At 35.6% G+C, this 24,303-nt stretch overlaps 2 protein-coding genes and 1 long non-coding RNA gene across 5 annotated transcripts in view; 1 reads left to right on the top strand and 2 right to left on the bottom strand.

Moving 5' to 3' along the window:
• The first annotated feature begins 1,906 nt into the window (after nt 1-1,906).
• Nucleotides 1,907-3,746, top strand: LOC125775735 (uncharacterized). The gene is made up of 2 exons (XR_007421343.1): nt 1,907-3,639; nt 3,696-3,746. It is a non-coding gene; the product is annotated as an uncharacterized LOC125775735 (long non-coding RNA).
• LOC125780371 (uncharacterized) lies at nt 3,631-21,550 on the bottom strand. Its single transcript, XM_049462667.1, has 2 exons — nt 3,987-21,550; nt 3,631-3,908 (listed from the first exon to the last, which is right to left on the bottom strand). Exon 1 carries the CDS (start codon nt 16,303-16,305, stop codon nt 14,887-14,889), a length of 1,419 nt encoding a protein of 472 aa, XP_049318624.1. The 5' UTR covers nt 16,306-21,550; the 3' UTR covers nt 3,631-3,908; nt 3,987-14,886.
• Nucleotides 21,551-21,702: 152 nt separating this feature from the next.
• LOC105227509 (protein diaphanous) overlaps nt 21,703-24,303 on the bottom strand; it is a 130,722-nt gene continuing 128,121 nt past the window's right edge. For all 3 annotated transcript variants that reach the window (XM_049462405.1, XM_049462406.1, XM_049462407.1), the window contains one exon: nt 21,703-22,870. In XM_049462405.1, the coding sequence (XP_049318362.1) occupies nt 22,386-22,870 (485 nt within the window). In that variant the 3' untranslated portion in view covers nt 21,703-22,385. The remainder of the gene's footprint in view (nt 22,871-24,303) is intronic.

The raw sequence follows: 24,303 nt of genomic DNA, 5'->3' as shown, positions 1-24,303 counted from the left end.
ATATAAAAACCTCTGCTATAAATCTTACAAACTAGTTTGTATTGTTCGACTAAATGGTGAAAATACTAAATTATTATGGATGTAGATTAGATACTAATATATTGTCAGAGAAAGCACAACGTATCACGAATCTGTCAGTCAATACTTGAAATTGTTCTGATATTAGTTTGATGTTAGAATGATTATGAAGTCTTATGGTAGAGAAATCCCAAGGAAGACCAAGCATCATTTTAAGGATTTTATTTTGACTTATTTGCAGTTTTTTTAAGTGCGACGCAGCGGCTGTGCCCCATGCAGGGCAAGCATATAAAATTATGGATTGGAAAACTGTTTTATAGATTACTAATTTGTTTTCTTTGCTCATACTAGACTTTCTATTAATCAGGGGGTACAGCATTTTTATAGCTATGTTGACTTACTCTTGTATGTGTTTTATATGTTCACTATATGTAATTTTTTTATCAAAAGTAAGATATTTCACAGAGCTGGCCCAGGGTAATTCGTGATTTTCCAGTTGTAGCCTTGAGCTTGATAAATAGCAAGGACTCCTTTTTCTAGTGAAAAAGATAGCTTGTGTTTTACTAGCGTTAATTCTAATTTTCCATCTTTTCATGTACAGTATACTCTCGAAAAGTAAATCGATTGGTATTTTGGGTAATTTACTTTTTCGAATAATTTACTTTTCCAAATATATACATAAATTATCTGTTTTTATAATATTAAATGCATTTTTAAACTTAAAAAATTCATTCATTTATTTGCTTCAATAAAACATATGGATTTACATGAAAAACATATGTATTTATTATGAAGAGAAAAAATTTTGAATATTCTTTTGTTTTTTTTCTTTTGCAATATATATTTTCTGACCATTTACATATGTACATATCTCAAAGTTTATTTACTAAATAGACACGATAAACAAGAGAGAAAGTGTTTTTGCAACATCGTAAAAAACGCTGCTTGCTTCGTTTCGAATTTTTTATCACACTCTCTGAAAAGTAAATTAAAAAATTAAAAAATTTACTTTTTCGAGGTGCATGTGTAATCTTAAAGGTGATTTACTTTTCCGCGATTATTTACTTTCTGAGAATTTACTTTTCGAGAGTATACTGTAGTTTGAAATTTTGTATAATGCACCCTGTAACTTAGTTACTATGTCATTGCCAAACTCATGCGAATAGAAAATTGCAGTTTCGTCGGCGTACATAGCATAATGACAATTTTCAATTCTTGGGAAATCGGAACAGTATAGTGTATACAACAAGGGGCCAAGTACTGATCCCTGCGGAACTCCAGCCGGTTGTTGGATCATGTCGGAGTATTCATTATTTAAACACACACAAAAATAGAGATTGGTCAAAAAACTTTTAATTATTTTTACAAGATGCAATGGAAAGTGAAAATTAACTAATTTATGTATAAGACCATTATGCCACACTGTGTCAAATGCTTTTTCAACGTCCAGTAATATTAGACCAGTTGACTTTTTGTTTTCGAAGTTTGACTTTACATGATTAGAGATACCTTTAATCTGGTGCGTTGTACTGTGAAACTGTCTAAATCCAAATTGTTCATTTGGTAATATTTGATTAAGATTTATAAATAGAGACATTTTTTGTTGAATAACTTTTTCAAAAATTTTGCTAAGGCTACTTAGAAGACTAATTGGTCGATAACTATCCGAATATTAATTGGTTTACCAGGCTTTCGGATTGGTATGATTTTTGCAGTCTTCCAGGTGCGAGGAAAATATTGCAATTTTAGACAAGAGTTTATTATAAACGTGAAATACAGTATGGCTTCTGTAGGCAGATATCTTAACATGATCTTTTGCGGTTATAATAGAGAAACTTATATTTAGTTGGGGCAAAGATTTTAATATGTGTCCCGTCTACACATAAAATCGCGCCTGGAAATCCGTATTTCCTTTTTCGCTTCCCTTTTTTCAACATCACTTAAATCGAGGTTTATCCACTGAGGGCACAAATGAGACTGAAGCAATCCCAATACTTCTTTTACGATGCAACAAAATGTTGACTGAACCATTGGAATATCGAAGTCTTTACCCACTCCATGCTGATAGCCTCCTTCAGCTAAAAACCGTAAAACTGAAGACAATCGATGAAGTAAAAATATAGACGACGATCTTGAAGAACTTGCATTCCCCTCTAGAACATCGAGAACATACGTAAATGCCGCCTTATTTAAGCGATAGTTTTTAATAAACCTGTTTTAGAAAAATAATTTTAATAAAATTTAACAATAAATTTTTATGGATTTATGAACTGTACATTGTTTCGTCCACATCGAAAGGGTTACTCCTGTCCCTCAGTGATTTTCGGTGAATTTTTATATCACGCCGCTTTCTCTCACGTTCTTCCTCAAGCAACATAAATGAAAACGTTAGCGAATACATATTTTTTGTTCGTAAAACCAATTTGAATATAAACGTTTCCACTTTTATTAATCCTAATTTTTATTTTTTCTTCAACACAGCTGATTTCGAAATGTCAAAATTCAAAATTAAGTCTGGCAACAAAAGTTTCGAATTCACATGAATTCAATGATAGCAAATTGTTCGTATTCGTAGCGGACATTCGTATTCGTAGCTTTGCTACGATGGATTGCGTGATAGGGCTGTATATCTGAGTTTTATTGGAAAACAGTATTTGAAAACACTGAATTTCATCAAAAGTGTCTCTGCTGCTTTAACGACCAAAAAATATATTGATACGAATATTTTCTTCTAAACACAATTTTGAAACAGATATTATAAAAAAACACAAGATATGTTCAATTTTCTACAAATAAGCGTGCGGTAGAAGAATAGAACTAGGTATATGTAAACTTTATTGATTTATATTACAATCTAAATTTAGGCTCCTATTACGGGTTTCTTCCAACTGCATTTTGGTTGGTATTTTGAAATTCGGCATTATGGTTTTCCACTCAATCCGTTAAAAAAAATTCGATTGAAGTGCTGGCAAACTTCAATTTTTTTTTGGTATAACGGTTTTCAACTCTACGACAGTGGGCTAGACTAGAGTATCAAAAATGAACAGTTTTTATAACAAATCTATAGAAAGGTGAAACATTTGTTGAGCTCGTGAAGTAAAATTCCGGTATTGCAATTTGTAAACATTAGAATAAAATTAAGGTATTCCTAGGAATATAAGGGGTATTCAGACCGAACTTGTTAATCTGGTAATTCACTTGTTGATACTTCGTTAAAACACTTAACTCTGAACATACTTTTGGCTTTCACCCCTATCATGCATTTCGATTACGTCCACGCTCTACGCTCCGCCGGAGTCGAAATTAGGTATCATGCGTTGCAATTGGATTGAAAGAAGAAGGGGAAGAGCTATAACTCTTTCGAAATCAGCTGTTTGCTTTGAAATATGTGAAACTGGAACATAACAAAGCAAAAATACAAAATTACTGCTGTTCAAAGAAAATAAATAAAAGTAAAATTTTTATATTGTTATTATTTTTATTAAACGTAACTATGGAATCTTTATCCGCGGCGATATTACTGGTTGAGGAGAAGAGCAGCGCATCTCAGAATGCTGAGGTGAGAATTGAGAGGAGAAGATTACGAGATATGTGCGATCCCTTCCAGATAAATGACGGGCTGTAAGTAATTGCACGTGAAAGTAGACATTTTTCTTACAATTTGTTTACTTATTTAGATTCAAAAAAACTTTCGTCTGAATAAGGACGCATTCAAGTATGTCCTAGATACGTTTGCGGAAGAAACGACGGCAAGTAAATTTGATGCTTCCTCTTTCCAAAAAGCCTGCACATCTTCTTTAGGACGCTGGTGGAAACCGTTGGCTATATCTAGCTTACTCTCCATCATATCTGCCAATTTTCCATATTGCTCTGGTGTTGTTATTTTTGACCTGAAAGCATATCAAAAAACATCACTAAAACTGGAAATATCGTGTCTTTTACAACTTTTAAATACAAGTTTTACTTACATTTTTAGAAAATTAAAAAAAATCACGCAAATAATAAAATTTTCGCAGCAAAATAAAAACACAAAAAGTTCTCCGCCAACAAAATTGCAACTTAGCAAAACGGAGCTACGATCGAAATGCATGATAGGCAGAATCGTAAATTTCGAAGTTGAACTGAACGGGAACGGAACGCATGATACCAAAGTCGCCAAACGGAGAAAATTTCAATCCAAGTCGAAATGCGTGATAGGGGTGTTTATCTTAGTAGTGTGTTGTTCCAAAAGAGCTGATTAAATATGTATTTTAAATACTTACTTTGAAAAATGGTGTCAAAAACTATTTTGTAGTGGACAACAAGTGTATTTTTTGCAACGAATCAAGTTAACTTTTGAGGCAAAAACGCAAACCAAACAGCCGAGTGATGTTACTTTGGTCCTCTTCAGTCATTGGCGATTTGCGGTGTGCACATCATTTTTGTCGACGTAGTTTTAAACTGATGTTCTTTCACCTTTTTGTGAACAAATTGAAATTGTTTTAATTTTTCGTCTAAACATTTGCAGCTATTTAAGGGAGGGGCTAGGGTTTTAAGATAATTTTTTTTTGTTTTTTTATTACAAACATTTTTAAAACTTTAACAATGTTAGATATCACTACAACTAGTTTCAAAAACTAACGAGCAGTTTGATTTGAATAACTGAAAAACAAATTATATAGAAATTAATAAAAATATTCATATGGCATACATATATTTAATTCCTTTATATTTTAGCTTCCAACTAAGCTATGTGGTTTTTTTCGACAAATCTTAGGTCTCGATGAATATCAGCATTTCTGCAAAAGAGCATTTACAATGCCTCTTAGCACTTTGTTTTGAAAAAAATGTATAATATTAATACTGCTATCATTGGCACATCCCCACAGTTGCGCACCATACGACAATACCGGCTTTATTATTTGTTTATAAAGAAGTAATCTGTTGTGTATGAACAGGTTTGACCTTCGCCAAATTAGCCATTTCATTTTCGCCAATTTCAGATTAAGTTCAATCCTTTTTATTTTAATATGCTCTTCCCAACGTAATCTAGTATCGCGTGGGTTCCAAGACATTTAGCCGTTTTTGCATATGGTATTCAGGTATCTAGAATACTTATAGGTTGATAAGTGATTCTTTTGTTTGTAAAGTTTACATGAACCGATTTGTCACCATTTAGTTTTATTCTCCATTTTTTAGTCCAACTTACTAGAGAGTTGGTTGCATGTTGCAGGTTTAGCGCAGCTTTTTCTGCTGTTTTTTCGACGTATAGTATTGCGGTGTCATCAGAAAAAGTGGCAGTCATACTGTTTTGGTGCTAAGAAGAAGAAGCTAGAAGTCTCTTGTATACAGAATATATAGACCTAAGATATTTCCCTGAGAAACCCCCGCTTTAATTTGGAGAATTAATTTCCTTGTTTTACACGGAAAAATCTCATGGTGATATACGACTCTAAAAGAGCACAATACTCAACCAGAAGACATGATTTTAGTTTTTGCATAAGGTCTTCGTGCCATACCTTGTCAAATGCTTGTGCAACGTCAAGGAATACAGTTGAGCATACGTTTCTCTCCTCCAGGGATTTTTCTATTTCTGATGTTATTCTGTGAATTTATTCTATTGTGGAATGCTTATTTCTAAAACCGAACTGATGCGATGGGATTAACTGCTTTTCGTCGATTATAGATTTTAATCTTAGATAAATTAATTTTTCAAAAAGTTTTGAGATTTGTGGGAATAGAGAAATTGGTATATATGACGAGACTACGTGAGGATCCTTTCCTGGCTTAGGAACCATAACAACTTCGGCAACTTTCCAAAGGCAGGCAAAGGGAAAATGTGTCAGACGGATTGCTGTATTGAAAAGATAGGTGAGCTTCCGTAAACATTTGTATGGTAACTGCTTTAACACTTCAGCTGTAATTAAGTCGAAGCCAGGTGCTTTCTTAACTTTAAGCTTTTTAATTTCACTTTTAAGTTCACAAATGGTGATTGCTGGGATTGTTGCATGATCCTGTTGAATACTACTGAGGAACGCGATTTCACTATCCACATTTGGACGAAAGGTTTCAGCTAGCAAATGCATTAACTTTATCACAATCACTTCTAGCCCATGTATTGGAAGCAACTTTTAGTGGTGCAACGTGACTTGTTGGGCGTTTCAGATACTTTGTACTTTTCCAGAGTGAGTAATCATATTTTTTGTCAGCGGATAGTTGAGATAAATATTTATTAATTGACTTATTCTTAATATGAGCAATTTGTCGTTTTAATTCAGCTGTCGCCTTATTGAGGTTGGTTTTGTCGAGTGGTGAGCGGGTTTGCTGCCATTTCCGTCGTAACTTTCTTTTCTTAATTAGAAGGATTTTTATTGTTTAATAATTTGAACCTACAATTTTTTGCTTTATCTTCGAAGTATTATCCCAAGCTGCTTGTTGAATTTCTTTCGTAAATGTGTTAACTTCTAACTCTAGTTGTTCAATTGTTGTGATTTTCGGACACTTTATTTTAGTCTGAAGTATTTGTTTGAACGGATTCCAGTCCGTATTTTTGTTGTATAGCTTCAGACTAAGATCTCTTTTAATGACTGTTTCACTTACTGTTAAATATAATGGGGAGTGATCAGAGCTTAAATCTAACCCACCTTCTACTTCTATGAAATTTCGAGATATCTTCCTGGTTATAAAAAAACTATTACATCTGGTATTTTGTTGGTGTCCGTTGGCCAATAAGTTGGTGTTCCGGTCGATGCAAACTCACATCCGGTTTCTTGAGCTGCCTGGAATAAGTCTCGCCCTTTAGCTGTCGTTAGGCGCGATCCCCAGTAAACATGCTTAGCGTTAAAGTCGCCTCCCATAATAAATTTGTGTTTGTGCATATTGAGAAGTTCTTTATATTCTTAAAAGAGGATTTTGTATCTCGGCGGGCAATATATTGCAGTAACTGACAAGGGGGAGGTTCATTGCTTTTAATGTAATAGTTGTGGTTTGAATATTGTGCGTACTGATTTTTCTATCCTCATCATGTTTAATGCTGTTTTTAACAATAACAGCAGTGCCTCCCCTCGCACAATTACTAAGGTAAATTGTATGATAGAAATCGTAGTTTTTGAAAGTTATATGGCTGTATCTCGTAAAATGAGTTTCGAATATGAGACGTAAATCTATTTTCTCCTTTTGTAAAATAAGTAAAAGCTCTTCTTGGTGCTTCCATTAGTCCACTTGCATTCCATGTTAAGATAAAAATAGTAATAATAATAGTAATTTTATTCAAACCGTTTGTACATTATTGAGCACACTTTTAACAATACAGTAGGTATAATTTTTTTATGCAGAAATATTGAAGCATAAGCCGGTATTCGTTTTGAAATTTTCTGAAGCCAAATTGATAATTTCCGAATAAGCTGGTTTTCTTCCAACACTGGCAAAAGTTTACGTATTAATGTTCAGGTTTCTCGGGTTTAAGAATTAAAAAACTTCAGCACGTTTCTAATGCGCTGGGAGCTAAGTTTAAGTGCAAAGATTCCCAGGCATACTCACGCATTTCGGTCTCTTCATTTTAGTAGTTATTCACCTTATTTTTTATGTCTGCAAATGTGCCTCGCTTCCTTCTTCAAATCTCGTTATCTATCCCATCCCGCACGTGTTGTGATCGATTGTAAAGTTGTGAGGTAGACAGTCAGTTTTCTCTCCGCTGCGACACGGAACTGCTCATCATACCAACTGTTCTTTTGCATTTTCCGAAAAGCAATGGTTTCGGTTGTTTGCCAAGCACGAGTTTGACATCTTGGTCACAACGTCCTTCTCTTCCGTTGGGGCGAGGGCGCAAATCAGCGATATGTTAAAGAACAGGAGTGAATCCCACACCGAACTTGCGCTACTTTATATGGTCACCGTAGTAAATGCCACAAGGGTCTATCGGCCTCAGGCCTTGTCCCGTCCAACGCATTTATTGGACAGTGATGATGTCAGCCTTTATTTTCACGAGGACATCAACCAGCTGAGCAGCAGCACCTTCACAATTAAGGGAGCGGACATTCCAGGTGCATGCCCTCAAATCGTTATCCTTAAATTGATTGCCATGGTTGTCATCAAAAGGGGGGTCTCTCATCCAAGGCTTGTTGTCCTTCTTCATTGGGTGCGTTTTTTTTACCCAAAAATTGGTCACCAAGCTCCACTAACACGCTATTCAGAAGCTCCACGTAATTTTCTGTGTTAGTTTTGTTTAACCCAAAACAAATTGGGATATTATCATGAAATCCAAATACGACCCACATAATACTTAATTCTTTTATTAAAAGTGGTCGGCCTAATCGAGGTGTTTTAGCATAGCTCTAGGCTTCCCTAAGACAATTTTGGATCACATTCTTGTGTCTTTTCATCCTCGTTACAATATTTCACATGGATAGTTTCTTCGAATGCCACTGTATAGGACTGCTCTCAATAGTGAATTTGGTACCGCGTGGAATTTCTACATAAAAGTTGATTTGAGGCACGAACTGTATGGTGATTATTTGAGACTTATTTTAAATTGCATTAAGTGCAGTATTATTACTGGTACTTTAGCAGAGATCGAATCCGAAATGTTTGTTGCAGTTACTGCAGTACAGTTAAAATTTTGAATGTTTTAAACACTTGTATGTATAGAGGTTATTTCTATTTTATTTGGAATTGCAAACATAAACTACAGTCTGTCAAGAACGTGGTCGGGATAATTTATAAAAAAAAATTATTTTATGAAACTTCCACATTTATATACACATTGTACACATTACAAACAATGGTGCAATTTGGTCAATAATATGTATGTAACGATGCCAGATTGAGTTTTCCATTGAATACGGAGCTTGATGCGGTGTTTAGGATCGTTGTCCTCCTGCAGAACCCAATCTTCATTTTTTCTGATGAACCATTGTTTGGCAGATAGCAGTAAAGCTTTTTTGTAGATTTTTATCATTTTTCGTCATTTAGGTTGTCAGTATAGAGATGCCGAATCCTTGCTTTGAGAAGCAGCCCCAAAGATGCACCTTGATTCCATGTTTTACGGTCCGATGAACAAGCCTATTGGTGGAAGTTGACCAGGTTCGCGTACATTTTCAAAATATTTATCAAAATTCTCATGCGCCCAAGCGAGTTGCTTTGTCACAAATTTTTCAGTCAACAGAAGCTTCTTCATTGTGTTGCATCATTCACGTTTAACGTGATTCTCTTTCAAGAGATCACCAACAAAAAACTTCCCTCTATCGGCTCGCGAAGGAATTAGAGCGAAATTTTTCATTAACTGTCGGTAAAGTCGACCACGCTCTTACTTGACAGACTGTAGGTCCACACAATAGGTCAAACTTTAAATATATATTTCAAATATAATGTTATTGATATATTTTTGTCTCTGGTCTCTAAAATACACATTCTAACATAATTTATAGCCTTCTTACAAATACCTCATTTTTTAAACTCCGCCACTTTAGAAGAGTTCTCGATTTTCAAGTTTTAATGATTTCGAAATTAGCGTCATCTATGGTATTAGCCGCGAAGGGTATTTTATCGGGTCCGTGAGTGAGTTCAACTTCAACGAAAATTTGATTTTTATTACGATTTTAATGATTAACTTAATTTGTTTCGATCGAATCGGCAAATTTTTCGTTCGAAACGGTTTCAATGAGTAGACCCAGCGACAGGGAGAGGGCATCATCATGCGCAACCCTCTGTTTAAGTAGATAGTTCATGGTCCACATCTTTAGACTACGATGCAACGTAGACAGTTCGATGTCTAATTGACTGTATTAAAAGTTTTTGTCAACTCTAACGCTAATAGCATCGTCCTATCTTAGGGTGGTTTCTGATTTATGACACGAGCTAAAGAGGCGTTTATAATTATACCACCTTTCAGTAGGGGAACCTCTGCCCCCCTTAGCACGCATCGGATATATTTAGAAACTCAATTTCAATTTTTTGATGATAAGATGTATTGCATATGCGATATGCAGAATGCTCAGGGACAAATGGAATACCTTGATTAGATATTTTACTCCCATCTGTTTATCACGCCTCGACGAATAGATTTAGACAATTTCAATCTGCTAAAAATTTAAAATTTTAATTTTTAAATATAAAAATATGCGAAGAAAAAATATTTTTTTATTAACACTCTCACTGAGGAGTTAGCATAAATGATACATTTCAACTAGAAAGGTACAAAATAAATAAACAGTGTAAAAAATTGATTTTTAAATTGTGAATAGCTTTAAAGTCAGACAGATTGTTCCAAAACTTGAATAGATCTCTGTCAACTATATCATATTATATTAAAATCAGATCCACCATTGTAATAAAAGTAATATTTAAATTATTTATAACACAAATCACATACATTGACTTTTGGGCTAGCATAGTTGGTTTTGATGTAAGTTTTTGTGCAACTACTTTCCAAGTGTTGCAAGTTTTCTGCGTTTTAGCACATCAGTTACGACAGTGATGGTTTTTCGAAATTTCAATTTTGGCAAAGATGTCAGGTCTCATTTTTCGAATAGTATTATGCATACCGCGGAGTTTGATTTACCGAAAACGACCTCTTTTGGGATTTGCGCAGTCGTTTGGTAACCCGCTTTTTTTGGCTTGTTGGCTAGAGGGTACAGTTTAAACTGTCGTCGAATATAGCGCACTTCTTCGGGTCGATGGAAGCATAGCCATCGAATTGAATTTCAACCCTATTCTAACATCTTTTCGGATTGGACAATATCTTGACAGTAGAACCAGATCTTTCTCACCCGGGTGAAAAAATTATAGGACTTCAAGTGCTCTACTCTTTTCGTCCGCTAATGTTAATTTACCGTTTGCCAAATCTCCAAAGTGAGATCCTTTTTGCGGAATCACAGGAATCGACCTTTTGTACGGTGTCCCGCTCAATCATTACATCTGCTGCTTGCTTTCGGTAATTGAAGCACCTTGCAGAATTGACGTTCGTCAACGATTATGTTCGGTGAAAGTGTTTTCGGTAAGATCGACGTTATTAACTTTGCTGAACTCAAATAAAGAGGAGGTTTGCGATTGAAATAATTATAGAATAATGTGGTAATTAGCAAAGGTCGACTGGTTATACAATTTATGAAACCATCGCTAAAGATTATAATATCTGACGAACCTGACCAGACAATTATGCCCTGACTGCCTGGTATTGATCAAACTAAGAGCTTTGCTCTTTAGGACCATATACAAATACATCCTTTTGTTGACCACTCGACTCGAGTGGCGGCGTACTTCGTGAAAAATGTTCAGTTAGAAGAGCCCTAGAGGATAGTGTCGAAATTATGCGTTGGTAGTATGGGGCAACTTAATATTATATATGGTCCACTCCCTAGAAATCTTAAGCTCTGAACAAAACTTGCTCCATGTATGTATTGCATATAACCAAGGTAGTGATTGCAGAAAAAAGTTCTCCGGGTCCGGTCTGGACTCAAAAACAGTATGGATTAAGATTTTCGTGTATGGTTAGTTGCGGATGCGAACAAGTTTCTATAATCCATAAAAAACTTCGCTTTCATCAAATTAATATTCTCCACTAATAATTCTCATCACTAACAAACCACTTTACCGCGCAAGAAAATCCTACCTCCATCTTTCAATATACATATTTGAAAAAAATTAAAAGAAACCAACCTCGAAGAAAGAAGATTAATATTTAATATCTTCGAAAGGAAGAAGCAAAAAATCTTGCAGAAGATATTAAAATTTACCAATAGAAGTGTTTCAACCTTCCGTAACAATTTTTAAAGGAATTCGATGAAGTTGTTGCAGCGACCAGGAAGGCCGGACGAACTTCAAAGTTATGATAAAGCCGTTAACGTGAGAAAAATTAAAGAAAATCCGCTTCAGAAATTAATCAAAGTCTCGCTTTGAATGCTGACTTCCGAAATGCAAAGGAAAAACACAAAATACTCGGTTAAGGACGGAGATAGAAATCTACCGCTATGGCACCGTGTGTGTGCATGCAGGTTATCGCTAATAAAATGGATAACCGGTAATATATTCGAATATTAAAAGATAATTAAAATGTTGGCAGGGATAAATTCAGACTTTCCGGTCGTTGCATATTTCAATAGGACAACAACCCAAAACGTACAGCTCACAAGGCAAAACTGTGGATATTGTACAACACCCGAAAAGTTTTAGGACCGCCCCCTACTTAGTCCTCGGATTTTAATCCGATTTCGAACGTACATCTAAAACAGGCCTCCAAGAAGCAATTATCAATGCCAAATATATTAAAGGAAGTTATAAATATGAATGCATACGCTACCCGATATTAATTAGAAGTAAAATTAATTTTAGCTGTATATGTACAATTTTTTACGAATACCTTTATGAATTTATCAGTTGAAGAGTTTTTATCAATGTTCCTTTAAAATTAATACTAAATTTTTGAATTTAAATAAAAGTTAATCCTACAATAAAGTAATTAAGCGATATACTTATTTCAATAATAATAAAACTTGTGTAAGAACTGCATACACAAATTAATTGAAGCAACAAAAACGATTAAAAAGGGCGGTAGTAAACAAAAAACAGAAACAAATGCAGCTTATCTGATGCTTGTTTTATAACAAATATTTTATATACATATATATACATATTTTAATATTACATTTCACATAAAGATAAAAAAATAAAATTATGCATGTTTTTCTGGAGATTGGCAATTTAATAAAACAAATTTTGTTGTATATTGTTGCATTACTGTAAATTCATTATGCATTACGAATTATCAAACCGTTACCCTTGTTACAAAAATTTCACACATTTAATGCCTTGTAACAGTAAATGTTGTGAAAATTTTGCCTACCATTTGTGAAATCCAAGACTGAATTGCTTAGCTGTCAGAATTGCAAACCAATTCTGATTTTCAATGGTGTCACAGAATCTAATTGGAATTTCGTCTTTTCGAACATACTGTTACGAATTTACTGCTTGCTAGTTTACTTTGTTAGGTTCGTATCTCTGGATTGACAAATAAAATCAACACTGTTTAATTTAATTCAACAACTCTTTATTTCACAACTCGTCTACACTATAGCAGTTTACTCTTAGCACTGATTGATTACGTTGGCGCTGCCACGGCTTATATAGCCACGCACTTCTCGCTGATGCCGACGTGTCCTTCTAGAATATCGCGTCTGGAAATTACCAGAACATACGGCTATACGGCGCCAGACGCAAGCAGACAGTCGCGGCGCCAGACTCAGCAATTGTTTACCTAGACAAGCAGACAGTGCGGCGCCAGATGTCTATTGTTTCGACGAGCAGACAGCCGTGGCGCCAGATGTCTACAACAAGACAAATGCTATTCCATATACCTACAGCTATTGTTCATAATCAGGGATGCATATAGTAATACAAATATAACTTAATACTACTTTTGTAACACTGCCCTCCACTAAAGCCTAATCGTCCCGATTAGGCACAAATCCTCTTGAACCAAATGGGGCGAGCCTCTCCAAATGTACTACTTTCATTTTACATCGTGCTTTTCCATTTCTTTGTATGCGGTATACCACGTCATTAAGTCGTTTCATCACCATATAGGGTCCTTCCCAGGCTGTCTGCAGTTTCGGGGACAAGCCTTTCTTTCGAAGTGGATTGTACAACAGGACCAGATCACCTTCTTCAAAACCTTTTGAATTTGCCGCTTGATCGAACCGGTTCTTCATCTTATTGCTCATCAGATGCGTATGCTGTCTTACCATTAGATGCAATTCATTCATTTCTTCCTTTAAGGCAGAACAATAATCTCCATCATTTCTTACAGCTGTAGGATTCGTTCCAAACTTAAGATCAGCAGGGAGTCGCAGATCAGATCCGAAAATAATCTTTGCTGGCGTGTAACCAGTTGTCTCGTGCTTCGCTGAACGATACGCCAGCAGGAACATCTGGATGCACTTGTCCCAATTCCGTTGATCTTTATCAACGATTTTCCGCAGATGTTCTTCGAGCGTTCGGTTGAATCTCTCTACCATCCCATCTGATTGTGGGTGTAACGCTGTTGTCCGTGTCTTGTGGATGCCCAATAATGTACAGACTTCTTGGAAAATGGAAGATTCGAAATTCCTGCCTTGATCTGAGTGTAATTCGACGGGCACTCCGAACCTTGTTATCCAATTTTCTACAAACGCTTCGGCTACGGTCTTCGCTTCCTGGTTTGGTAAGGCATATACTTCTGGCCATTTACTGAAATAGTCCATGACAACCAGTAGATATTTGTTTCCGGCCGTACTGGTTGGGAACGGACCTGCAATATCCATTGCGACTCGTTCAAATGGTGATCCCACGTTGTACTGTTGTAGCCTACCGCGACTTTTGGCTTTAGGACCTTTAGCTGCCATGCACTCTACGCAATTACTTATCCATTCTGCTATGGAATCTCGACAACCGATCCAGTAGAACCGTTGTTTAATCTTCTCTATAGTTTTTGTTATTCCAAGGTGCCCTCCACTAGGTCCATTGTGATATTCTTTCAATACTTTTGGGATCATGGACTTCGGTACTATGATCAGCAGACGAGAATGTTTGCCATCTTCGCTTTCCCAGGTACGATGAAGGTGTGATTAACTTCCAGGGTACCAATCATCACTTTGCAAAACACTTTTCCCGCGACAGCTGCTTCCTCCCCGGTGGCCGTTCGAAGCTTGCAACCGACTAATGGTTTAACCGTTCCTCTTACCACATCCGGTCGGATAATTGAATGTGTGGCACCAGTATCCAAAGTAAGCGTTGACAGTCGTCCATTTACGATGCCGTTGATAGTAAGATTGTTGTCATGGCGACCTATTTGTGATATCGAGATGGCGGGGCAAATAGTTGTGGGAACCAGCTCACGCCCCTTTGAACTGTTCCGTTTTAGTTTAACGACTTGTGAGATGTGGATGCTCCGTCCTCGTTATCTGTTGGTTGTTTCCGTTTTGATGGGTTTACTTTTATATTGCAATTTCGGGCAAAGTGACCCGCTTTTCCACAGTTGAAACATCTTCCTGTTGTATTTACTCGCGGTGCAGCAATTGTCTTCAGAGTCTTCAATATTTCTTCCATCAGCGCCGGTTGTTCCATTTCAACCCTTTGTACTTTGTGTGCTGGTTTACTTAGTAGGGAAGCTGTTTCCTGTGTGAGGGCGTGCGAAACCGTTTCAGCAAACGTTCTTTTTGGCAATGCATATGTGGCGCGTTTGGTGTTCACATCACGAATTCCATTTATGAAACATTGAATTTTTACCCTCTCAATGTAATCCACAGGTGCATCTGCATTTGCCAAATGAGCCAGTCGTTCGATTTCAGTTGCGAACTCTTGCAATGACTCGTTCATCTTCTGACCCCTATTTTGCAGTTCGATCTGGTATATTTGTTTCCGGTGCTCACTACCATATCGTCTTTCTATCGCACTCATCAATGCCTCATAGTTGTCCCGTTCACAGTCTGGAATAGTCTGAAGGATTTCTGCCGCAGGTCCTTTCAATGATACAAACAAGGACGCCACTTTGTCCGCTGCATTCCAGTTATTGGCCAATGCTGTCTTTTCAAACTGAAGTTTGAAAATTTGAAATGGAATACTTCCATCGAATGTGGGTGCCTTCAATCTTGGATTATTTGTTGATGGTGCAGGGCCATGCAGTTGCAGTTCTCGCATTCGATTACTCAAATGAAGAACTTCTGATTTCAAATTTTCTTCGTCATTTTTTAACGTGCTTAATTCGTCTTCCAATTTTGAAAATTTCTCTTGCACTTGTGTATTATTTTCTGTAATCTGTTGTACCAAACGCTTTTCTAACTGCGTATTATTTTCAGTCATTTGTTGTGTAAGGCGAGACTCTAACTGTGATGTATTTTCAGCTATTTGCGTTATTTGCTGTGCCAGACGATTTTCTGTTTGCACTGCATTTTCTGTTATTTGTGATATATTTTCGGCTATTTGCTGTGCCAGACGATTTTCTGTTTGCACTGCTTTTTCTGCATTTTCAGCTATTTGCTGTTCCAGACGATTTCCTGTTTGCACTGCATTTTCTGTATTTTCAACTATTTTCTGTATAGCCACTAACAGCATGTTCATGTCTGCACTTGATGATGTTCGTTGTTCTTCTACTTTTTCTTCTACCTTTGTAGAAGTTTCTGGCCCATCAAATTCGAACTCGTTTACATTAATTCCATCCGCTTCCATTGCTTTACGTAATCGTGCCTGCAGATCCGCCTTTTGCCCGCTTATCGGCAAATTACGCTCCTCCAGTTCCTTTTTTAATTGCTGAATTCTCAATACTCCGAATTTAACCATCTTGAATTTGGATTATTTGACAATCCCACTTCTGACACCAATTGTTACGAATTTACTGCTTGCTAGTTTACTTTGTTAGGTTCGTATCTCTGGATTGACAAATAAAATCAACACTGTTTAATTTAATTCAACAACTCTTTATTTCACAACTCGTCTACACTATAGCAGTTTACTCTTAGCACTGATTGATTACGTTGGCGCTGCCACGGCTTATATAGCCACGCACTTCTCGCTGATGCCGACGTGTCCTTCTAGAATATCGCGTCTGGAAATTACCAGAACATACGGCTATACGGCGCCAGACGCAAGCAGACAGTCGCGGCGCCAGACTCAGCAATTGTTTACCTAGACAAGCAGACAGTGCGGCGCCAGATGTCTATTGTTTCGACGAGCAGACAGCCGTGGCGCCAGATGTCTACAACAAGACAAATGCTATTCCATATACCTACAGCTATTGTTCATAATCAGGGATGCATATAGTAATACAAATATAACTTAATACTACTTTTGTAACAATACGTAAAACCAATATTGGAATCCGCTGTTTACTAATACGACAAAACCTGCAAATGAATACATTTGGAAGCAATCTTATTAAAGTTTTTAATGAGTTCCGAATTAAAGAAAGATTTTAAGAGATAACATTTTTCGAATGAATAAAGACGCATTTGGATGTTAAATTACGTTTATTACGTTTTGTAAATCTTCTTTAAGGGGGAACCTGCTTTAAAAGCTTCAAAAAAAATTGAATTTTTTTTGCTTAAATCTCTTTAAAAATTATGTAAATATAAAATGGAATAAGAATGGAAATAGAGAAGAAATTGTTTTACACGGAAAAATGTCATGGTGATATACGATTTCAAAAAAAGCACAATACTCAACCGAAAGACATGATTTTAGTTTTTGCACAAGGTCTTCGTGCCATACCTTGTCAATGCTTGTGCACGTCAAGGAATACAGTTGAGCATACGTTTCCCTCCTCCAGGGTTTTTTCTATTTCTGATGTTATTCTGTGAATTTATTCTATTGTGGAATGCTTATTTCTAAAACCGAACTGATGCGATGGGATTAACTTCGTCGATTATAGATTTTAATCTTAGATAAATTAATTTTTCAAAAAGTTTTGAGATTTGTGGGAATAGAGAAATTGGTATATATGACGAGACTACGTGAGGATCCTTTCCTGGCTTAGGAACCATAACAACTTCGGCAACTTTCCAAAGGCAGGCAAAGGGAAAATGTGTCAGACGGATTGCTGTATTGAAAAGATAGGTGAGCTTCCGTAAACATTTGTATGGTAGCTGCTTTAACACTTCAGCTGTAATTAAGTCGAAGCCAGCTGCTTTCTTAACTTTAAGCTTTTTAATTTCACTTTTAAGTTCACAAATGGTGATTGCTGGGATTGGTGCATGATCCTTTCGAGATTATTAGCAATAGACTAATTGGTCGATAAGAATTTACTAGATGTTCAGGTTTTTCGGGTTTAAGAATTAAAAAACCTCAGCACGTTTCCAATGAGCTGGGAGCTAAGTTTAAGTGCAAAGATTCCCAGGCATACTCACGCATTTCGGTCTCTTCATTTTAGTAGTTATTCACCTTATTTTTTATGTCTGCAAATGCGTCTCGCTTCCTTCTTCAAATCTCTTTATCTATCCCATCCCGCACGTGTTGTGATCGATTGTAAAGTTGTGAGGTAGACAGTCAGTTTTCTCTCCGCTGCGACACGGAACTCCTCATCATACCAACTGTTCTTTTGCATTTTCCGAAAAGCAATGGTTTCGGTTGTTTGCCAAGCACGAATTTGACATCTTGGTCACAACGTCCTTCTCTTCCGTTGGGGCGAGGACCCATATAATACTTAATTCTTTTATTAAAAGTGGTCGGCCTAATCGAGGTGTTTTAGCATAGCTCTAGGCTTCCCTAAGACAATTTTGGATCACATTCTTGTGTCTTTTCATCCTCGTTACAATATTTCATATGGATAGTTTCTTCGAATGCCACTGTATAGGACTGCTCTCAATAGTGAATTTGGTACCGCGTGGAATTTCTATATAAAAGTTGATTTGAGGCATGAACTGTATGGTGATTATTTGAGGCTTATTTGAAATTGCATTAAGTGCAGTATTATTACTGGTACTTTAGCAGAGATCGAATCCGAAATGTTTGTTGCAGTTACTGCAGTACAGTTAAAATTTTGAATGTTTTAAACACTTGTATGTATAGAGGTTATTTCTATTTTATTTGGAATTGCAAACATAAACTACAGTCTGTCAAGAACGTGGTCGGGATTATTTATAAAAAAAAAATTATTTTATGAAACTTCCACATTTATATACACATTGTACACATTACAAACAATGGTGCAATTTGGTCAATAATATGTATGTAACGATGCCAGATTGAGTTTTCCATTGAATACGGAGCTTGATGCGGTGTTTAGGATCGTTGTCCTCCTGCAGAACCCAATCTTCATTTTTTCTGATGAACCATTGTTTGGCAGATAGCAGTAAAGCTTTTTTGTAGATTTTTATCATTTTCTCGTCATTTAGGTTGTCAGTATAGAGATGCCGAATCCCGGCTTTGAGAAGCAGCCCCAAAGATGCACCTTTATTCCATGTTTTACGATCCGATGAACAAGCCTATTGGTGGAAGTTGACCAGGTTCGCGTACATTTTCAAAATATCTATCAAAATTCTCATGCACCGAAGCGAGTTGCTTTGTCACAAATATTTCAGTCAACAGAAGCTTCTTCATTGTGTTGCACCATTCACGTTTAACGTGATTCTCTTTCAAGAGATCACCAACAACTGAGCCTGTGTTGACAATGCATCAAGGAAAAAACTTCCCTCTATCGGCTCGCGAAGGAATTAGAGCGAAATCTTTCATTAATTGTCGGTAAAGTCGACCACGCTCTTACTTGACAGACTGTAGGTCCATACAATAGGTCGAACTTAATTTAATTTTTTTTGAAATCTCTTTAAAAATTATGTAAATATAAAATGGAATATTTCCCCAAAGTTATAGATGGGAATTCGAAATATTGTGGAAGCTAGAAGGGAAATATGAGCGCTTGGGCAGAAAGCGAAAACTTTGGCGCGCGATTTCTCGGTTTTTCAGTTCTACGATTTTTCTTAATTGGAAGTTTGGAAAATCTTTGGCATTAAATTGTCCTCTATTTAAACTAAAAGAACTAAGAAAAGTTAAGTTTGAGCATACATATGTTAAAGTAAAATTTTTTTAGTCAAAAACCACTTTTTTTCAAATTTCAAAATTTTCCCTTTTTATACCCTGAACAGGGTATATTAAGTTTGTCACGAAGTTTGTAACACCCAGAAGGAAGCGTCGGAGATATATATCGGAAGTATATATATAAATGATCAGTATGTCGAGCTGAGTCTATTTAGCCATGTCCTCTGACGGTATATACATATTCTGTATATACGAACTAGTCCCTTAGTTTTAAATATATCGTTTTGAAATTTTGTAAACGTCATTTTTTCTTCAAGCTGCTCATTTGTCGGAATGGCCGATATCGGACCACTATAACATATAGCTGCTGTACAAACTGAACGATCGGAATCAAATGCTTATATGGAAAACTTTCACATTTGACAAGATATATTCACGAAATTTGGTAGATTATTTTCTAAGACAACAGAGTAATTTTCGAAGAAATTGTTCAGATCGGTTAACTATAGCATATAGCTGCCATACAAACTGAACGATCGGAATCAAAATCTTGTATGGACAACATTGACAGTTGACAAGATATATTCACGAAATTTGGTATAGATTATTTTCTAAGACAACAGAGTAATCTCTAAGAAATTGTTCAGAACGGATTACTACAGCATATAGCTTCCAAACTGAACACATAGTTACTAACAGAAATGCACCTGTGAATGGTATTTAGCTTCGGTGCAACCGAAGTTAACATTTTTTCTTGTTTTAGTTTTATTAGTTTAACTTGAACATAAGTTATTAAAAACTATGAAACTCTTTGAATTTTTGGTTTTCGATAGAAATCGCGACCTGCATCTTGCCCGGCATATGCACATGCGAAAAGCAACTGGCAATTGCTTCCCAAAGGTAAAATGTAAAAGATTTCGTATAAAAAAAAATTGCGGATGATGTTTAAATATCTTTATATATATAAATCTTCTGACCGTGTGTTTGCATCTGAACTGCTCCTAAACGGATAGACCGATTTTGATGAAATTTTGTGTGTATGTTCAAGGAGATTCGAGAATGGTTTAGATTTACAATTTGGTCCACTGGAAAATGTTTTTTAAATAATTTTTTAATTTTTAATCAATTGTTAATTTTGGAATGTTTGACCGATAGATGGCGCTACCATCGCAGTATCCAATATTCAAAAATTAAATTGGCGTAAACGTGCATTAAAGAAAACGATGTCAAAGTAAAAGGCGACATCTGTGGATCAAGTTTTTATATTGTGGACAGAGTTGTTCGTTCTTAACCCTTTCAGCCCCGAAATTGCTTCTAAGCAACTTCATTATATGTTTGACATCGTTTAAAAAGTCAAATACACAAAAACTTCTTTAAAATACACATCTTATAGATCAACTTCATGATCATGATTAACCCTTTTAGCCCCAAAGTTGCTTATAAGCAACTTCTATATATGTTTGACATCGTTTAAAAAGTCCTTTGGGGCTGAAAGGGTTAAGTAATAATAATAATTGGGTGATTCAATACATCATACCTGCTAACTATTGGAGGGGGTATCTTGACAGGCAATTTAAAATTGCAAAAGGTCTGGCATAAAAAAATAGCGGCATAACTGAAGTGTTGATAAAAAATTTGAGATATACAGAAATCTTTTCGCAGCATTGCACAGAGCAATGCAATATTTAAACGGGAACGATGAATACATATGTATGTATATGCGTACAATTTCAAACTGATCTTTCCTGAAAAATAATAGAATTGCTAAATATCGGGAATGGTTGAATAGAACTGCAATCAAATACACAATGCAATGAATTAAAACTGGCTCATTTATCATTCGATGAATAATATACCACGGGCATCCCAAAGGACAAAGGTATTTTTACCCCAAAAACCAATTATTTCTTAACGCACGAAATGCTTTTTGATTCATTTTTGTTGCTTCATCAAAAATGCGATTATTCCTTAACTAATACTTATAATCTAACTAATAGAAATCATATAGATGGTATTGGTACTACTATCTATGTATAAGCCACAGTAAAACGTAAGCGGGTCCTCTAGTATAACTATAAACCCTAGAAACTTCGCTTTAATTAATTATTTCTTTCCCTCCCAAAAAAAACTCAAAAAAATCGATTTTTTTGTAAGCCTCTAAAGCAGGCTCCCCTCTTAAATATCCGCATTTTTTCCAAAACTCAATAATTAAGGCATTTCGTGTTTTATTTTTATGTTCTCTCCTATAGAAATAAAGATAAATTAATTCGTAACAATAAAATAACTTGATTTCTTACTTACATTTCAAATCTGTGTGCGACTTTCTTCTTGATTTTTTTCTGACAGCAAAACCGATACAAATTCTGTTTCGAATATCAAACCAATAATATCTAAATTCATAACACCTACTGCTTTTTTTGATCGGTTTCAATTCTGATTCCGACAACTATCAGATTCCACAACATCCCTGATTATAATCAGCCCTATCACGCAATCCATCAGAGCAAACAAATACGAATGTACGCAACGAATACGCATAATTTTCTATCTCTGAATCCACGTGAATTCGAAACTTTTGTTAGCAGACCTAATTTTGACACTTCGAAATAAGTTGGATAGGAGAAAATATTTAAATTTTGATAAATAAAACTGAAATCTTTTATAGTTAAATTAAATTTACGAACAAAATATGAATCCGCTAACTGCTACTTTAGGAATTTTCATAGCAATTTCATATATTTTCCAAAAAGAGTATGCGATGGATTGCGATAGGGCTGAATCTAAATTAATAATTATTATTAAATAATAAATTATATATCAACAAATTTCTTTGCCAACATAAGTTTATTAATTTAACAATACTTAATTTCGCAAAAAGGTTAAAAGGATTACTATATGTGATGTTTTTTCTGTAGAAAGTTATCGTTTGCAAAACTTTCGCAAGCTACAAAAGCACTTGTACCGACGCGTGTTCTTGATCGACTTCTACTAAGTTGGGCTCGCCGTTCAGCGCCTGAAGGGCGGGGCCGCCTTTGTCTTTGATTACGATTTCCGAAAGCAGTTCCTGTTTGTAAGGCTTCTAATAAACTGTCCATTACTCCTTCCTGGGTTTGCGTAGAATCCATGTCAACAAGTGCTAATTTAAGTTGTTGCCGTTCTAATTGCTCGCGAAGCAAACGTTCTCGAGCATCTTGTAACCTCCGTTTCTTATTCTCTTCTTCTCTTTGGTGTATATTCTCTTGTTGTGCTAGTACAAAGGCATCTTTAAATGTTTTGATATCGGTAAAAAACTCTTCCATTGAATACTTGTTATGGTCAAATGAAAAGTATTCTCCCAAATCCTTGTACAATTTTTCCATTTGAACTTGCATTTTCCCTAAAAACAAAAAAAAAATTAATTAAATTTTTTTATACGAGGTTAAAAGCGTAATTGAAACTATGATGCGAAAATATTAAAGGGGAAATAATAGGATTCAGATTCATTAAGGTTTAGAAGCAGCGACCTACAACCACTGACTAATTACGGTTTGAAAAGTATATTACCAGAAGCAATTAATAATAGTAATACTACTTATTAAGACATATCCTCCAATATAATATTGCTATCGAAGACCTGTTGAAAAACGAAAAGCAGAGTATTCTCCTGAAATTGCAAAAAAAAAAAATGGATGAAGTAACAATATAACTGGGGCCAACCGTTTGTGATGTCTGGAGATTCAAAATATCCTAGTATAGCAAGCAAACTCTACGAAAAATTTGCATAATTCTTATTATCCAAAATCTATTATTAATATAGATTTTAAAACGAAAAATATAGAACCTTATCAAAAGGCAGTTTATAAATACATATATAGCACCGTCTGTTCATCTACGTTTGCCCATTTATTAGAGTTTTAGTACAGTTCTTACAGAAAATCAACAAGCAGGACAAATTCAACATCTCTTTAAATAATGATTTAAATAGGCGCCCATCAGACGACCAAAAAGCTTCCTGAGCTGATTAATTTCTTCATTGTCATTAATATATTTCGAAAGAAATGTCGATTAATCAGGGTTATAGCCTTCACCCAGATCATTCCTGGATTTATTTAACTGAAACGAAAATATACAATTATATACATTGTGACAAAAAAGTAAAACGAAATTGTAATTCCTCTGGTACAAAGTCTTCAAAGACGGTCGAGAGATCGTTGAAGACATGCCTCGTTCTGGACGATCCTCGACTTCTTCAAGTGAGGAAAACATTTAAAAAAGATAAGGATATAGTGCTGTAAATTGGCCAAGCATATTAAAGAAATGGCAAGAGAGCTCGACATCGCTTGCGTGTCCGTTCGAATGATTTTGGTAGATTTTTGTGTATGAAACGCGTTCTTGCTCGACTCGAACCGATAAAGCCAAATTTTTTCAAAAAAGTTTGCGGTACAAAAGTTTTTGAACATGCTTGATCGTGGAGAGCATTATAACTGTCGATGAGACATGGGTTTATGAGTTCGCAATGCAAACAAGTAAACAATCATCGGAATGGAGGGAAAAAACGAACCGAATACCAAAAAAAAAACCACGTCAAAGCTGCCCAAAAACAAGGTAATGCAATAAAGAGCGGCATTGTGGCGTTTGCGTGAGCTCATCGAAAACAGTCGGAATTGTGGAAAAACAATCCATTAATTTTACACGATGAAAATGCACCATCGCACGATTGTATCAAAACTTTAATCACCAAACTAAAAATATATGAATATTGATTTTGTAGTTTTTATAAACATAAATATTATAAATACGTCCAAATTTAACGTTGAAGTCAGTTTCAAA

This window comes from Bactrocera dorsalis, chromosome 1 (genome assembly GCF_023373825.1).
Source record: "Bactrocera dorsalis isolate Fly_Bdor chromosome 1, ASM2337382v1, whole genome shotgun sequence".
NCBI lineage: Eukaryota > Metazoa > Arthropoda > Insecta > Diptera > Tephritidae > Bactrocera > Bactrocera dorsalis.
The sequence above is the reverse complement of the archived record's forward strand: the minus strand, read 5'-3'. Positions and strand labels throughout refer to the sequence as shown.